General features: G+C 39.6%; 1 protein-coding gene across 1 annotated transcript in view; it reads right to left on the bottom strand.

The window, feature by feature from the left end:
• COL28A1 (collagen type XXVIII alpha 1 chain) overlaps positions 1-19,023 on the bottom strand; it is a 68,408-nt gene that overhangs the window by 20,302 nt on the left and 29,083 nt on the right. Inside the window, exons 12-22 of the mRNA XM_067470288.1 lie at positions 16,516-16,584; positions 15,639-15,707; positions 14,108-14,176; positions 9,275-9,343; positions 8,884-8,952; positions 7,257-7,325; positions 3,998-4,066; positions 2,950-3,021; positions 1,599-1,667; positions 1,341-1,412; positions 218-286 (exon numbers count right to left, since the gene is read on the bottom strand). Of these exons, the coding sequence (XP_067326389.1) occupies positions 218-286; positions 1,341-1,412; positions 1,599-1,667; positions 2,950-3,021; positions 3,998-4,066; positions 7,257-7,325; positions 8,884-8,952; positions 9,275-9,343; positions 14,108-14,176; positions 15,639-15,707; positions 16,516-16,584 (765 nt within the window). The remainder of the gene's footprint in view (positions 1-217; positions 287-1,340; positions 1,413-1,598; positions 1,668-2,949; positions 3,022-3,997; positions 4,067-7,256; positions 7,326-8,883; positions 8,953-9,274; positions 9,344-14,107; positions 14,177-15,638; positions 15,708-16,515; positions 16,585-19,023) is intronic.

The following is a 19,023-nucleotide window of genomic DNA, read 5'->3' as shown; positions in this document are numbered from 1 at the left end:
CTTTGGCCTTCCATGTGCTTTGGACTTCAACTCCCATAATTCCTAACAGCCAGTAGGTTCTTAGGAATTGTGGGAGTTGAAGACCAAAAACACCTGGAGGGCCGAAGGTTCCCATGTCTGCTCTAATCACTCTCTTTGTGCAAGCCTAATATAAATACATGTTACATGTTGTACTCCGTTCTACCTGTGACAATCATATAAGAGAGAGGTCATTTACCTTAGGGCCAGGTAGTCCACGAACTGAAGGCCCAGGGTTACCAACTGCACCTTTGATTCCAGATTCACCCTGAAAGGAAAGAAATGATGAGTTATGGTTGTTGTTGCTTATTCGTTCAGTTGCTTCGGACTCTTCATGACCTCATGGACCAGCCCACGCCAGAGCTCCCAGTTGGCCGTAGCCACCACCAGCTCCTTCAAGATCAAGCCAGGCACTTCAAGGGTTATGGTCGCTGAATGTCAAATACATTTGTAATGCACAACCTGATGGCAACATTTTCTCAAAATGGCCAGAATCTCAGATCTGTTGGCTGGTGTATGCTCTTTTGAGGATTCATACAATGTCTTGCCTAACAAGGAAACTAACTCACTTGATGGACAGATATAAGAAGGAATGGACATAGCTTAGTCATATTTTCAAAAATTCCCCATGACATTTTTTTGGCCCAAGGTCTCCACAAATACTCAAGTCAATGACTGGAATCAACCCATTGTATTTGTTCTTGGATTTGTAAACTTATTTAATCACAACATTGGAAAGCATTTCAAAGATCACTGCAGTTTTCTGAACTAAGAAAACTAGGCCACATTCGTTTTTTGTGTGTGTTTTAGCTTTTTAAATAAATAGCTGCATTAATAGCAATCCAATCACTTTGCTCTTCTTTGCTAATTGAACAAGCTTTGTGGCTGGTTTGCATCTTAGGTAATGTTAAATCTGTTTCCTCTAGTGAGCTTAAGACAATGTACATGGCTCTCTTTCGCCTCACTTGCTCCATATCAAAAGTAGGAGGTCAGGCTGAAGAACAGGGATGCCTGGCCTAAGTTCAACCAGGTCATGTCTTGGGAGAGGACTAGAGCCTGGATCTTCCAAGTTACAGTTCAGCCCTTCATTGGTTCTCCAATGCGGCAAATGACTAAACTCCTACTTCTGAGTTCCTGACCCTGGAAAGGTATCCTTCCTTTTCTTTATTTGGAAAAGATTGAGATGGTAGTGGAAACTTTCTTCATAAACTTTTTATTCCATACTTATTCCAAGCAGCTATGCAAGTAGCTGGGTATGGGCCACAGAGATGCATGTGCACAATGTACTCTTGGGATACAGAATCCACTGGAAATAAACATACCTTTGGACCTGGAGAACCTGCTATACCTTTTGGACCATCCATTCCTTGAGCTCCTTTTTGTCCCTCTTCACCCTAGCCAAAACCAAGCATAAATCATAAAAGTCCAGTTTCAGCAAAGAACTTCTTTCTACTTAACAGTATATTAGAATATCTAAACTGAGATAAAAAGTATCAATCATGCAATTTTGTCTGAGTTTTGCTTCTAGAACCATCACTAGGCCATACACATACTTGTATAGAAGATATATTAAACCATACCTTTGGGCCAATGTCACCTTTCCCAGGCAGTCCTTCTGGACCTCTTGCACCAGGTGCTCCTTGTTCTCCCTAGTGTGAATGAGACAAAGATGCTCATATCATTTCACCCATTTCTATCTATCTGTGTATCCATCCATCCATCTATACACACATGCATACATTTTATACCAGAGCTTGGATTCTTGCCAGTTATCTTCTATCTCAATAATAAATTATACAACATGCTGGGAAACCAAGTGAGAAAATGCTATCATGTTCATGTCCTGCATGTGGGCCTTCTAGAGGTATCTTGTTGACTACTGCAAGAAACTAAGAAATCAAGTAATGTTATTACATTTCTAGCTGGGAGGCTTATGTTATTATATATAGTCTGAAATTATCTTATATATAGATGGACGATTCTAGTCTTAAAATGAATTGAATCCCCACCGCAAAATAAAGAGGCCAGACACAAGATGTGGAGAAATAAATGGGCCATTTATTGACCTAATTAGAAACTGTTTATTGAGCTAATTAACTAATTGTGGGGGAAACACTGCGACATGGGTAATGTTGTGAGGTCAGGTATCTTTTGGGACCATCTGCCAAACCAACCATTGGGTGAAACACCTGACTCCAGGGGCACTCCACATTGATGGTTTGCCATCCCAGCCGATCATTACTGGAAGGCTGTCCCTGGGAACCTCCCCACCGGACCATAAAGCCCCATAGGAGAGCGGCAAACCCCCCAAAAGAAGCACTAAAGGAGATATTTTGGGGGACCCCTAAGCCATAGAGCCTACAGAGATAAACCCAAAATTCTCCATTCTCCCCAGTATGAAGGGGTGCCAAGGTGTACGCTGATCCAAGCTCTCCCACTTCCTGCCAGTTATGCCTATTTATACAACTCCTCCCGTTTAAATTCCTTACTCCCAGCAGCTTTAATATGGGGGTAGGCAAAAAACCCTCCTCTCTGAGGAGGGAAAAAATTCCTACTCGGCCCTAGTGCGACCAACTTAACTCATATTGCACATAACTCCAAGGGTGGGTTGCGCTCCAGGAAGGAGAATGTAGAGAGGAGGGGGTTACCTGTTGCAAGGTTCCCTAGCCCCTTCCCCTCTGGCAGCTGGCGAGAGTGCCAGCCAGAACCAAGTGGTCATTCGTGGCAGGGATTCAATTGCTCCCCTCCGGCCCTCCGGTTGGCTCCTTCTGTCCAGAGGTGTGTGTTTTCACAAGCTGTACCAATAAGCTATAATCTTTCACAAAGCATGGATGTGAGGCTTTGTCCTGGATAGATGAGGAGAGTTGGCTGAAAAGAGTAATTTCGATTCTAAATATAAATGTGCATGAGTAATAAATGAAACAATGTTACCTTTTTGCCTGGTGTTCCCATTAATCCTGGTTTCCCATTTTGTCCAGGAAATCCTTGACTCCCTGATTCTCCCTTCGAAAGAAAATCCAAACCAAGTTTTAAGACACATAAATAGCAATATTTATTTGTTTGTTTTCCCTCAAGAGCTGGTCTCAAAGGCGAGGATCACTGATACCCTTCAAGGCCAACAGCCCACGGAGACCCATTGCTAAATCTCTGAGAAACCTATCTCTTCTCCTTCCTGCTGTCACTATCTTTTGTTTTGACCAGCCTTCGCTAAAGCTTTACAATGTTTCCCAACATTTGGGAAAATTCCAGCTTCCAAAATGCCCAGGACACCATGTCCAATGGGGGATTCTGGAAGCTGCTGTCTTTGAAAAGTTACTTTTCTATGCTTTGCACAAAAGCAAGAGGCGAGGATTCAATCACCTTGAGGCTGCCAAAGGCGTTTCACTCACTGGTTCTTCAAAGACCAGAGAAGGTATTGTTGCCAATACATACTGTTTTCTGGCATTTCTTTCAGTGTCATATCTCCCTCTAAATGCACCTGGGTATCACAGTGAAGATTAACTGGCAATTTACTCAGGGTGAAATTAGACATTAAGGGGACATGCATATTCGCTACAAGTAATTCATGTTCCTTTCCACATTGGGATTTCCTGTACATTTTACCTTCCAATGACAAATAATGAAACAAATCAAACAAAATACAAGCTATGTGGGAAAGGAAAAGGACATATGACAAACAAAGGTCGTCCATCATTGGGAAAGTAGATACGCAAAACATGTGATAAATATACAATCTAATTTGGCCATCACTTTCTGTATGTGCACTAGAGAGGGTGCTGTTTTCTTCTTCTTTTTTTCTTCCAGTGAGAGGAAATTGCCTGGATAATGTCAGAGGAGGAAAGCAAGCCACAAGCTGGGTAATACCACTCCTGATATATAAGTATAATGTGGAGGTGGGGATCATAACAAACAACAGCAAAATAGCATGGACCAGTTATTGAACAAAATTCTATATGTTTGTATGCAAAAACACACTCACTTTAGGTCCAGGTTGTCCAATTCCTGGTGCTCCGACATCCCCTTGTATTCCTGGTGCACCCTCTTGACCCTTGAGGGAGGGGTTAGATTGAAATTAATAACAAATATTATACCATAACTGTTTCTTTATACAATGGTGTCTTTTACATGGATGCATTTATTTTTAAATTGTTCTCTAACAAGTTTCCAATGTCCTACCACCCTAAATTAAAATAACAATAGAACAAATTAAAACACATTGCAAGTTTTAGTGTAGCTGTTTAATTAAAGATAGAATGTCATTTATCACTAAAAGTAAAGGTTTCCCCTTAACATTAAGTCTAGTTGTGTCCGACTCTAGGGGATGGTGCTGTGCTCCATTTCTAAGCTGACGAGCTGATGTCCGTGGACGCCTCCAAGGTCGTGGGGATGGCACGACTGCATGGAGCGCTGTTGCCTTCCGGCTGGAGCGGTACCTCTTGATCTACTCATATTTGTATGTTTTCGAACTGCTAGTTTGGTAGAAGCTGGGTCTAACACCCGGTCCCCAAATTTGAACTGCCAGCCTTTCGGTCAGCTAGTTCAGCAGTTCAGCGGTTTAACCTGCTGTGCCACCAGGGGCTCCCATTTATAACTATAGATTGCTAAAATGTAATTGCTAAGTGGGCCTGTAGCTGCATTAATGCTGCAAGAACCAGATCTTGTGGGGAAATAGCTGATGGTTACAACTTCTAGAATTATTTAGTTAGCATGACCAGTGGGCATACTAGTGGTGGTTCATGGAGACTGTGCAGATGTCCCACTACATTTCCAGTTTTGACTTTTAAATATTTGATTATTCAGGGATTTGAGTAAAAAAAGTTATCTTGAGACATCTCTAGGTCCTCAAGTGTGACTATATGGTCAACTAATAATAATAATAATAATAATAATAATAATAATAACAACAACAATAATAATCAACTTTATTTGTACCCCGCCACCATCTCCCCTATGGGGACTCGAAGCGGCTTACATGGGGCCAGTCCCGAACAACAAATTACAATAAAGAGAACCAAAAAAACAAATGAAAACGCAAACAATAAACAACATCATAATTACATAGAACATATGAATACATAACAATATAAAAATTACAATAGACACAGACCAGGGGTCCTCAAACCTTTTAAACAGAGGGCCAGGTCATAGTCCCTCAAACTGTTGGAGGGCCGGATTATAATTTGAAAAAAAAATCAATGAATTCCTATGTACACAGCACATATCTTATTTGTACTGCAAAAAACACTTTAAAACAATACAATAATTAAAATGAAGAACAATTTTAACAAATATTAACTTACTAGTATTTTAATGGGAAGTGTGGACCTGATTTTGGCTGATGAGATAGGATTTTTGTTGTATGTGCTTTCAAGTCATTTCAGACTTATGCTGACACTGAGTGAGGGCCAGGTAAATGACCTTGGAGGGCCGTATCCGGCCCCCGGGCCTTAGATGAGGACCCCTGTTGTGGACAGGCAAGCAGCAGAAAGTATCCAACTTCCATTTAGCCACATTATTTCCAAAGGCAATGGAAAGGAAAGAGCTGCTAATTTATTTTCTACTGATGGTGAAAACAACACAATGAAAAAGCAATAGTCCAAGTTATGGATATTACCCATTGCTCCCCATGGCATGACAAATACTTATTGACCTTTGGATATATGACCTGAGCATTTTTGTAAAGGCTAGAACACTGCTGGAAGCCCGAACTTGATAAAATGCAATCATTTAGGACACTTGGCGATCACCCACGGATATCTTAGATGTTTCCCACAAAGAACAAAGCTGGAATGCAATTCAAAAATGTGGGGGTGGGGACCATAACAAAGTGTTTTATTTTCTATTTCTGCCAACAAGTAACATACTTTAAAGAAACAATTGCTAAATTTTTGAGTAGGAAAACATAGGTGTCTGATGAAGACATTATTTGAAAGGTGGATGCACATTTACTGCCAAATTTTCTGTTTCTTGCTTTTGCTGTTGGAGCAGAGCAAGTAGCAAATGAATTATTTGGTAGGAGAGGTTTGAGTTTGGAAGCTAAACTGTTTGCAAGGGTTAGAACAGCTATCCCCAATCAGATGCCTCACAGCCGTGTGCCAATACAAGTCCCATCAACTTTAGCCAGAAGGACAATCAGTTTGGAGGAAGCTGATTTAGAATCTCAATGGATGTCTTTTTGACCTGAACAGTAGTTTACATTTGTTGGAGTCAAATAGACTTCAATTTATGGCAATCATTGGCTTTTCCTTGGCAATATTTGTTCTGAAAAAGATTATCATTGTGTTTTTCTGAGGCTGATAAAGTGTAACTTGCCCAAAGTCACCAAGTGGGTCTTCTTGACTGAGTAAAAATTTGAGCCTTGTCTTCCATAGTTCTGATCCAATACTCAAACTGCTATACCATGATAGATCCCTATTTTTCAATTATTCCCATTATTTTATATAAAGACTTCATAAGACCATGTTAGGGTAATTTGTGTAAATTAAGTCTGCCCTCTTCACTTTTAAAATTTGGAGATATCTTCTGTTTATTAAAAAAAAAAAGCAGGAAAAGAGAGCAAATAAAACAAGCTATTATGCCCTATTTTCCATTCCTGTATTTCATTCCTTTAAATCAGTAGTTCCCAACCTTTTTTTTTTTTTTTTACCAGGAACCACTTGACCAGGGACCACTCTCCAACATTAGTATCAAAAGGGTTACAAATCAGTTTTTGGTCAACTTTAGATTTGTTTTGGTTATTTGGGGTATTGATTCAGAAAATTGCATTGGATAGACCACATCAGCTCTAGTTTCTGATACAGAACATATGCCACCCAGTAGTCGCCATCTGCTCGCCTACAAAAAACCATATTTAATAATCTAGAGCTGATGTGATAGTAGGAATCTTTCATGGGAAGTCAGCCTCTCCCCTCCTGACATCCCTGTTGCCTCGGCACTATAAGAGAGTTTCGCAAGACCAAATCACTCTCTTTCCTGTGTGGTTTCGAGGCAAAGGTGTCATAATGGTTAGGCCACAGACCATATTTTTGTTCTTGTGGACCACTGCTGGTCATGAGACCACAGGTTGGAAGCCACTGCTTTAAATGAATGTTCTCCCATTCTTAGCTGACTTGTCGTATAAGAAGCATTAGTCATACATGTCTTTGAGTTGCCTTGTCAACCCCATTAATTTCACAGGGTATTGTTAAATTATAAATACTCAGAGGTGTAACATATGAACTTAAGTTTCACCATAGTACCTTTTGTCCAGGGAGGCCTAGGCCTCGTGATCCCTTTGCCCCAGGTAGACCTTTCAGACCCTGAATTCCCTACAAAAAACCAAAGTGTTCAGTTAAATAAGATTGTATTTCACAACAAGGTCCAGGAAACTCACTTTTCAAAGCACTAGCAACAGAGTGAATTGGGTCATAAACTGACCATATCGCCTTGTACGAACCTGCCCAGGCCCTGAGGTCTACAGGAGAGGTCCTTCTCTCGGTCCCACCTCCATCTCAAGCTCGGTTGGTGGGAATGAGAGAGCGGGCTTTTCTTCTTGGTGGTTGCCCTACGACTCTGGAAATCCCTGCCCAGGGAAGCCAGAATGGCCCCCTTCCTACTGTCCTTCCGGTAGTAGGCTAAAACCTTTTTATTCAGATAGGTGTTTAAGTCAGAGATTGCTATGGTTTTATATGCTTTTATGGTTTTAACTTGATTTTTAAAAAATATTAATCATGTTTAATACTGTTTTAGTATTTGTATATTGTATATTTTAAGTTATATTGTAATACTTTTAATTGTGAACTTTGTTGAGTCTCCGTATGGAGAGAGAAGGCGGTTATAAATAAACATAATAAACATAATAAACATAAACATAATAATAATAATAATAATAATAATAATTGTATTTCGTTAGTCCCAAAATCTGTCCTACATTGTTAATTCAACACCATCTTAATTATTTCCTTTTTCGGTATAAAGGCATGAGTTTAATATTATGTTTCATGCTATAAACCCTGATGCCTCCAAAACAGCCTTTATACCCAAAGTTATAACTTAACAAATTTTGGTACTCAAAGATATATGTGTGTGTGGGGTTTTTTTTGTTTTTGTTTTGTTTTGTTATTTTAGATTGTGGATTCCAAAAGATCAATCTACCCAGATTATAAATAATTATTCAAAATGTTGGGTTCTAAATATTATAATTGACACACTGAAACTAAACTAGCAGAAATCTGGAAATTAAAGAAAGTAAATTCTAGACCATTAAAAATAACATTGGCCTGATTTCAGTATTACATCACTAAAGTTTCCTGACCTGATGAAATGCCATATAAAAATAATGCTATATCACATGGCAACACTGCATTATGTAACTGAAGATGTATACATCTAGTGGGTTTTTAAATTACGATTTTCCTCCACTCTAAAAGCAAATAGGTAACTTGGAACTCATCTCAGGAGAAAACAGAATTTAAATTCAATCAATCAGTCAAACAAATTTGCATGAGGATGCATTAACTACAATCCTGCAAGGTTTGTGGGTCTGCTCGTCTTCAGAAAAATTCAGTTCTAGGACTAGACTTCTTCCTGTCAACCTGATAACACTTGGGTTTGAATGAGATTATGATGGCTTAATTCCAAATTTTATGAATCAGGATACAAATATGCATGCAGTCAAGATGAGCTTTTAGTTAGGTTAGCCCAATATGGAAAATGGTTGGAACACAATAAGTCCATGGGGGCCAATAAATTTCTCTTGGCTATGGCTCATCATTTCCTTGAGTGCAATCCTCAAGGAAATGATGTGTCTGCAATCCATGTCCATATATGTTCAAACAACAAAAATGCACCTAGCCAGAACTAGTCATTGCCCTGGTGTAAATGTACCTGATTGCCTGGGACTCCAATTCCAGGTGGGCCAATGGGGCCCGGTGGTCCATCGATCCCGCGTTCACCCTGTATGAAAAATGTTCTATAAATTGATGTTTTAATCCAAACATCACTATCACCAGTGTTGCTGCTGTCATCATTCTATTTTTAAGCTTGCAATGTCTTGTTTTCTATTAGAAAGGAGCACGCGGGGGAAGATACAAAAGTATGGGACATAATGGTCCTGAATCAGGAAGCAGTGATATAACACAAACAATAATGTTTTTTGTAGCTACGGTCTTTACATTTCTTTGCATTTCTTTTTCATGTCTGATTTTCTGTTCCTTGAAGGTGTTGGTCTTCATGACAGTTTCTCCAAAAATAATATATTTTGTTTTATACATGATACCTTATCTCCTTTGATAGGTAGGCCTGGAGCTCCGACTGGTCCTCCTGGTCCTTCAGAACCTTTTTCGCCCTGAAAAAATTAGATGTTAATATTAAATTGGTGGGGAAAATGGAAGGAAAAAGGAAGAGGGGCCAACCAAGGGCAAGATGGATGAATGGCATCCTTGAAGTGACTGGATTGACCTTGAAGGAGCTGGGGGTAGTGACGGCCGACAGGGAGCTCTGGCATGGGCTGGTCCATGAGGTCACAAAGAGTCGGAAATGACTGAATGAATGAACAACAAAATATTAAATGAAGCCCATTTGTTATGACATTAGGGATTTTGCAAAACATCTATCAATATAATGGCTTTCCAATAATGGCAGGCATTTATTACTTCACGTGGAGGGTCAATTCTTTACCTTGGATCCATTTTTCAAAAGTGCATTGGGCTACTGCTCTCCTCATACTATTTTAAACATAATCTATGCACACCACACTCAGTACTATGGAAGATTAAACATTACAACAAACATGAGGAACTGAGAATCTTTAATTCTAGACCAGCTCTACTGTTAGACATGGTGAACGGGACATTTCAGGTTGCAGATTACATCATGAAAGGGCAGGAAATTGTTAATTAATTCCTTCGTGTTATATTTTCACTGCCAGTCGTAGAAAGAGGACTTATGGTATGGTTGTGCCTTACGTGCCAAAATAACTTGGCTGCCTTTGGATATAAAGTCCCTTGATTTAAATGGGCAATTTGCACTCTTCAGACCTGTCTCCATTAATCTGATATATATAATAAATCTTTTCTGTATACCAGGACTTAGCATCATAGAATAATAGAGCTGGCAGAGATCACATGGGCCATCTGGTCCAACCCCCTGCCGTGCAGGAAAAGCACAATCAAAGTATCTCTGACAGATGGCCATCCAGCCTCTGTTTAAAAGTTTCCAGGGAAGGAGCTTCCATCACTTTTCAAGCAACCTCAGATATGAGTATAAAAAATAGGTATACAAAAATTTACAGATAATAAATCAGCATTTGCAAGGCTTGCTAAACAGGCTGATTTTTCTTTTTATGAAGTGCAACTGAAGCACTGTAAACGCTGCACACTGTTGCTAACAGATTCATGTAAATGTCTAGGTTGAGTTCAGAAAGCTTTTATAGTTGGCACATTTTTCGTTGAGCTAAGGGGATCCAGTGCAGGGTCAGGATGCATAGTTTAAGAAGCAGTGTTTTATACTATATCTAACAGATAATGACATACAATCTTACATTCAGTCAGTGGTATATGTGAAATATTGTCTGAATTTCTGGAGCATTTAGTGACAGACACAGCTCACCAAGCTGATCTTGAACAACTATCATGCTAACTGCTGTCTGTGCAAATTAGGCATTACACTTGGAACATGAAACAAAATCAATTCATTATGATTTTTTAGAAGAAAATCCTGTTGACTTTTAGTTTAGTTTAATAATAATATAAAGATAGAACTGCAAAGCCAGTAAAGGTCATCCCAGGGGTGATCGGCACTAACACAATTACCATCTGTCAACTGCAAAAAGCCACCCTACTAGGATCTGCATGCATTATTCGCTGATACATCACACAGTCCTAGACACTTGTGAAGTGTTTGACGTGTGATCAAACACAAAAGCCAGCATAGTGATCTTGTTTGCTGTGTACTAATCTTGTTATGTATCAAATAATAATAATAATAATAATAATAATAATATAATTTTATTGTGTCAGAAGCAGCCTGAGAATATATTGCAAGCTGCTTCTGGTGTAACAACAACAACAACAACATATGTATTCTGCCCCATCTCCCCAAGAAAGCAGCTTACAAGGCACATAGAACAGGGTAAAATACATAAAATATATACACAAAAAATAAACAGAATCAATAAAACACCAAATAGCATAAAATTAAACATTCAGGGTTACCATAACGCATGTCAAAGTGGAGTAACAATATAATAGTTAAGTACAGACTATACAAGACATGGAGAGGTGGCATTTTTGATGGCTGATCTTCCTTGGAAAAAAATGGGCTGGAAAAAAATTGAATTTGGATTGTTTGTGTGCGGTTTTAACCAGAGTGCCCTGAATTGAAGATGTGTAGTCTGTATATTGTATATTGGAGGGGAAAACAAATAAGCCATTTTAAGCCACAGGAGGCTGTGAATCTTCTGATTCAGATCTTCTGAGACAAGATATATGTGGGAACAGGACATAACTACTGCTTTAATTCCCACAATTAATCATTATTGATATTTTTTTAAAAAGAAACTTGCTTTATTACACAGTAGGTTCACATATTTAATTCCCAGGAGCTGGTCCTGGTCCTAGAAGATCTAAGTGTCCATAGAGATTCATTATAACATTCCTTCCTGTTAAAACTTCCCAAACATGGAGTTGCAAATGTGATCACTCTTTAGAATGGAGTGGAATGTTGAATGGAACGAAGGCTCTGAGGAAGCATGAGAACAAGTGGTGCAAATGAAGACAGATGTGTCCCCACTGGTGTCATTGAAAGCACTGAAGGAATCATTTAAGAAAGGAAATAAGATTCTGCAAATGTTATACACAGATGCATATTTTTTTCCAGAAATTAGAAATGTTACTTCTTTTGGATGACAGCTCTCAGATAAAAATGGCTGGGGCCATGTTTTAGCCAGTGCGTGGAGAATTATAAGAGTTGTATTCGAAAACAGTATTTTATTATTTCATTATTGATTGGCTTTTGGCATTGGTTTAAAAACAGAATCAATCATTTGTTACATGTCTTTTTCTCCTCCCTTTTTAACAACTGTAATAGCAACCTTGTGTAATGAATTTTCGAATTGGGACCAGCAATCAACATTTCTGAGGGTGCGGACAGTGTAATTGAGCCTTTGATGTGTAATATTCTCAGTAACATCATTCCAGGACATCAACTGAAATCATGTGTCAGTGCCAACTAGGAATGCTGACAATTGCAGCTCAACATTGCAGCGTACCTGCGGGCCCGCTTATCCCCCTACCAACCCCAGAGATTACTCCAGTCTGAAGACCAAAATTTTCTTGCAGTCCCGAACATCCGGACTTATCATTTGTCATCTACTAGGCATAGAGCTTTCTCAATCGTATCCCCTTATTTATGGAATGACTTGACGGTTGAAACTTGAACCATCCGAGCCCTACTTGCTTTTCAGAAAGCCTGTAAAGCTTTTCTTTTCCGGCAAGCTTTTGACAAGTGAACAACCCGGACTATGCCTGTTCTTGCCACCTATTGTTTTGTTACTGTTATTTTTAAAGCTAATTGTATTGTTTTAATCTGCTTCTGTAAACCGCTCCGAGCCAAATTGGGAGTAGCGGTATACAAGTTAAATAAATAAATAAATAAATAAAAATAAACAATATTGGGAAGGCCAAAGGGGACATGGAGTTGCCGAGAATTTGTACATGCTAAGATACATGAGTAATTGGCTAAGTTAGACTGTTTTTCAATAATCCAAAGATAAACATAATACATCTCACTATAGTGGCGAACACAGAATACATAAATCATATGCCTCCTTAGTCCACTATCCAGGTACTAGCGGTTGGTGGGTAATTTGACAGTCCCTCCTCAGCCTTCTTTATGTTTAAACCAGTCTGAAAAGAGTTTGCCCTTCAAGCAGCGTACACTTTTAAGCAGAGGACTGTCATCTGACCACCTTTGAAAAAATGGCACCTGGTGGCTCCTAGTTGACTGGGTGGGTGGCTCTGGTCTGTGATTTAGTCTGGATTTAAAGGGCTGTTTCTGAATCTGTTTGAGGGATAGGGTTCAACACCTTGGATAACTCCTTTTAAAGTCTCGTGGAGTCCTCACACCACTGACATGGAAGCCACCAGCTGCCACTTATTTCAGATCATAGAATCATACAATCCTAGAGTTGGAAGAGACCTCATGAGCCATCCAGTCCAACCCCCTGCCAAGAAGCAGGAAAATTGCATTCAAAGCACCCCAACAGATGGCCATTGAGCCTCAGCCTCCAAATAAGGAGTCTCCACCACAGTCCAGGGCAGAGAGAGAGTTTCACTGCTGAACAGCTCTCACAATTAAGAAGTTCTTCCTAAGTTCAAGTGGAATCTCCTTTCCTGCAATTTGAAGCCATTGTTATGCATCCTTGACTCCAGGGCAGCAGAGAATCCTGCTCCCTCCTCCCTATGACTTCCCCTCACATGCCCCTCATCATGTCTACTCTCAGCCTTCTCTTCTGCAGGTTAAACATGCCCAGCTCTTTAAGCTGCTCCTCATAGGGCTTATTCTCCAGACCCTTGATCATTTTAGTCATCCTCTGGACACTTTCCAGCTTGTCAACATCTCCCTTCAATTGCTGTGCCCAGAATTTCACACAGTGTGATTCCAGGTGTGGTCTGACCAAGGCAGAATAGAGAGGTAGCGTGACTTTCCTGAATCTAGACACTATACTCCTATTTATGCAGGCCAAAATCCCATTTGCCTTTTTAGTTGCCGCATCACATTATTGGCTCATGTTTAACTTCTTGTCAATGAGGACTCCAAGATATTTTTCACACCTACTGCAGTCAAGCCAGTGCCCCCCATTCTGTATCTTTGCATTTAATTTTTTTCTGTCTAAGTGGAGAAGATAGTCCTAAATGGACTATCTTAGGACTATCTTCTCCAAAGAAGAGCAGATAGTCCCAACCAGCACCAAATGTTTGTAGATTCTGGACCTGCTATCTGTCTGAAGAGGCCTATAACTCTTAGGGTATGGCATTTCACACAACACACAGCATGCCTCTCTCCCCTGAGGTAGAGCTAACCTTTTTTTCTCTTTGAGTGAAATATTTACCTTCAGTCCAGGGAGTCCTTCTCCAGGGGGACCACGTTCACCTTGCACACCCTCAGGACCACGTGGCCCCTGAGTTTGAAAGAAAAAAATAAACAGTTTACATGCTGTGATGAAAAGCTTCCTAATTTATTTATTTATTTATATACAATATTTATATTCTGCCCTTCTTACCCTGCAGGGGACTCAGGGTGGGTTACAATGCACATATACATGGCAAACATTCAATGCCATAGACACACAATATATATAGACAAACACAGAGGCAATTTAACATTCCAGTTTCATGAGGGTATACTCAAATTCCGGCCACCGGGGGAGCTGTCGCTTCACTGTCCACTTGTGACACCAAGTCCTTGATGGAGTACTTCCTCATTCTTTTGCCCGCTGCAGGAGGTTTATATGGTGTCGTACATTAGTCAAATTAGCCTCCCCACATAAGCGGTACCTAAATTTCCTACTTGACAGATGCAACTGTCTTTCGGGCTGCAAAAGTCAACAGCAAGCTAGACAAATGGTCGGGAGCTTACTCCGACCTGGGCTGGCTTTGAACTCATGACCTTTTGGTCAATAGTGCTTTAATGTAGCTGACTCCTAGCCAACTGCCCCATAGCCTGGTACTAAGGCAGTGGTTCTCAACCTGTGGATCCCTAGGTGATTTGACCTACAACTCCCAGAAATCCCAGCCAGTTTACCAGCTCTTAGGATTTCTGGGAGTTGAAGGCCAAAGCATCTGGGGACTCATAGGTTGAGAATCACTGCCCTAAGGGCTCTAGGTCTCATGTTCAGACCTCTACATGGACAAGAATTGCTCTCCAGTGCTGTGGAATACTCTATATATACTGTCTATATATACTGTCAATCACTCAATTTGTTCTCTACCTTTCCCCAACACTGGGACTTAAGACTGTTTGAAGTTTTAAATATGCAGGTAAAGGCATATACCTAAATTTGAAACTGTATTGAAATTAAATTTATCTGAAAAGAAAAAGCAGTAGAGCACAATAAATCAGAAAGCTCCTTGCATGTAAAGCTATAATAGAAATGTCATCATCTGCTGCTGAGAGAAGAGCAAAGAGGGAGCCAGCCTGCCCTCTGTGGGAAAGACATTTCAGAGTCCGTGAGCAGCTATAAAGAATGCCTTCCCTTGCCAAGAGAAGTACCTTTCCCAAAGGTCTTTGAGCCTGGGCAAAGCTCAGATAGGAAGACACAGTCCTTCAAATAGGCTAAGCATGAACTATGTTGGGTTTTGTAAGTGATAGGTACACAAATTGAAATTATATTAGTAATCAAAATAGTTACAAGTTACATCAGAATTTATTATCATATGGAACCTAGTTATGTTTCTTCTGCTGAAAAAGAAATTCATTGTAGAGCATTATTTGTAACACATTACTTCCAATCAGGAACATAATTTGCATATGTTCAGCACATGCTGAGTGAATCCATGAATAAATTCACTGTCTTCCAATCTGCCACATCCTAAAACTCTTACAGTATCAAACCCGTTCCAGAATTTGAACAATTTACTTACTGTTAAACCAGGCTCGCCAATTCCAGTTGGCCCAGGAAACCCAATTCTTCCTTCCTGACCTCTATCGCCCTTGTAAAAGAAAGAAAGAAATAATCAGGGAAAATATTTATTACCCTTCTAAGAACATTTTAAAAGATGAGGGCAGAAAAGAATAAGTCAAGGCACGTTTTAAGATACTCAATATTGTGTCCAACGCATTATTATTATTATTATTATTATTATTATTATTATTATTATTATTATGGTGGCCACAGTTTCTGCTGATTGGAGATGGGAACCAGACCAAGGAACCACAGTTTCTGTGGCTAGATGGCCTCTGGAATATGCACTTTTTTCCTTAACCCATCCACTGAGATATGCTGCAGACAATTAGAGTATATCTTGATTTCAAGCGCTGTATGGTATAAACTCTGATTAGCTACAGCATATATTACCCAATTTTTTTTAATGTACTGCTTCTGGCTTGATGTGTGCTGCAGCACACATTGGGGGTGTTACCCTAACGTTTTGATAACACCCTGCTCTGGCACCAAACTACATAATAGTGTATGATAGAACCTCCCTAAGTCTTTTCTATGAACAACAGTTGTTGCCTTTAAGGTATTTCAAAATTTCTCACAGTGTTTATGAATAAATAGGAAACAGATAATTTAAGACAGGGGTGTGCTATTCCAGTTGTTTTTGGACTTCAACTCTCATCATTCCTCACCATTGTCTACTGGGCCTTAGGATGGATGGAACTCACAGTTCAAAAATGTTTGGAGGATACAAGTTTTCCTCTCTGATTTAAGATCATGACATAAAACAACCCCCTACAATGCAGTATCCATTAATTTCAAGGTCTTTACACACCATGAGGTAGATTTTCTTCCATTACCTTCGGTCCTGGATATCCAATTCCAGGGACTCCTGCAGGACCGTATGGCCCTGATGGACCAGGCTCACCCTAAAAGAAACAGGAGGAAACTACTGAAAACATTTTGAAGGTCCCAAGGGTTACTGTTCATAACAATATTGACTCAATCCTCGATCATCTCATTGACTTTCAAAGGAGGCATTGAACAAACTTGCTCAGTTTTTTCACAAGCAGGAATTCTACTGTATTAATACCTCTATTAAGTCTCCAATACCTCACCTCATTAGGTTTCACACAACAGTGTGAACCCTTTGGTCTTCCAGATATTTTGAACTAAACAACCCATAATCCATTACTATTTACTATCACAAATGGATATCTGGGAAGCTGATATTCAAAATATCTGAAGGACCAACTATTCCTCATTCCTGAGTAACATATATTTTATATTTGAAGTCATTTTTTTCATTGTTTCTTGATTGTAGCTTCTGAGGAGAACGGTGAACAGAAATGTCTATCATTGTGCAATGAAGTGAGTTTTCAAAGTGAAACACCTGCCAGAGGGACCTCTGGCTGATAAACTTGGATTAAAGGGAAAATTAGACATATGCATTTTCCTACTATGCTTTAGTGCTTAAGAAGTTAATGCTTTGATGAAAATTATTAACAAGAAATCTCATTTTTCTCATCAGCAGGAATAAAATATGAGTTGCCAAGAATAACATGTAAGTTAATACACGTCTGCTTCCTAATTTTCTTGGCAGTGATTCTGCAATGTCAGAGTTCATGAAAAGAATCCCTATAAAAACAACACAAATATTTCAAATGCAGAAGATATTCAATCAATTTTTTTCTCCTCTGGCCAAGGATGTCCCGTTCAGAAAATATCTCATTTCAGGAGCTGGGCAAAGGAACTGTCACACTCCAGAGCAGAATCACCTCTGACTTTAAACACCACACAAGCTGGGTAAAAGCAGTAAGCAGTTTATTGAAGACTATATGTAGCCAAAGCAGTAAAAAGTAATCCACAGTAAAAAAAAAAAAATCCAATTTAGTCCATCAGATACAAAAGAAGACAGGAACAAAGAGTTCAAGAAAACTCATGAAACAAGGCACTAGAATCCATGAACAATACAGAAGCATATCCCATAGACAGAACATGAGCTAAGTAGATCTTGGTGCATGAAACTTGGCGTGGTCCCGAAATTGCCTCAACAAAATCAGTCGTCTTTCACACATCATTATAAACTCTTTCCTGATTCCAAAACTGCTAGGAATTGATTCTTTCTTAGTTTCGGTTTACTATCTAACTTGAATCCGAGCTGAGTGTTTTAATTGCTGCTTGGACTGCCTCTGTTTACTAAAACTTATTTTCCTGTTCAAGATCTCATTAACTGCTGCACCTGGTACATCCAAGTCAGTTTCATTCCCATATAACTGACCAGGGAAATGCGGTGAAAGGCCTTTCCCAAGCCCAGGACCTTGAGAATCGTCTTGCAACAACTCATGCCTCTCTGTTAAACTCCATTCAGGCCCCTCATCCCCAAATTCATCAGACCCTAGCCCAGGCACCGAATCAACATCCCCATTCCCATCAAGAACGTCAACATGAGCATCAGATGCAATCACAGGCTGAACAGGCTCGTATACAACAAGTACTCATATTGCAAAAGGGGCTTAAAGGGCCATTTAACAAATGGATAAAAAAGAAAAGCCATTCTGAATATTATCAAGCCAAAATAATGATGTAACAACATCATCAGCTTATAAAGGTTTTGATTCCTTCAACACTTTGCTGTTAAGAAGAGCAAATGTTCCTCAAAGCAGGTACTAACTGGATGCATAGTACAATGGCTCTCAACCTTTGGTCTTCCAGGTATTTTGGAGTCCAATTCCCAGAAGTCCCAGCCAGCATGCCCAGTGGCCAGGGATTCTGAGAAGTGATTTCCCAGACAGATGGAATTTAAATGATTCAGAAGGAATGGCATACATGTCAAAAAAGAGAGTAACTCTTAGGAATTTCTTTTTGCGCTCCATAAGGCAACTTTTTCTGCAGACGTGTAATTCTAAAATAGCACACAGTGAAGCAGACACACAGGGGAAATATTCACTGCTAGTGCATCTGAGCAGGAAAAGAGTCAGACTAAATTAGCAAATGCTACATAGAGAAGCCTGATGTTTGGGAAAGCAACCTTTTGACTGGGGAAATCTGGAACCTATAATATCAGAGCTCTGGGTGGCCTTTAATAGCTTTGATTGACTTTATTTGATGCTCACAGAATACTTCTTGCATTTCATCTTGTGTTGCCCACCACTCAATTTTAGAATTGCTGATCTTCTTCCCCCTACCACCAATAAAAATTGCAATGTGGGATAGTTCTGTCCAGTTAGAACCCAGTTAGGGTTTTTTGTTTTGTTTTTTGTTTTGCAAACCTTGCAGTTTTTCACAGGATACTAATACATTCGTTTTGTGTGTGGAATGCGTCACTTTAAATACATAGGATACATGCTCACAGAATGAATTTCAGG

This window comes from Anolis sagrei, chromosome 6 (genome assembly GCF_037176765.1).
Source record: "Anolis sagrei isolate rAnoSag1 chromosome 6, rAnoSag1.mat, whole genome shotgun sequence".
Classification (NCBI taxonomy): domain Eukaryota; kingdom Metazoa; phylum Chordata; class Lepidosauria; order Squamata; family Dactyloidae; genus Anolis; species Anolis sagrei.
This window is presented reverse-complemented; position numbering and strand designations above follow the sequence as displayed.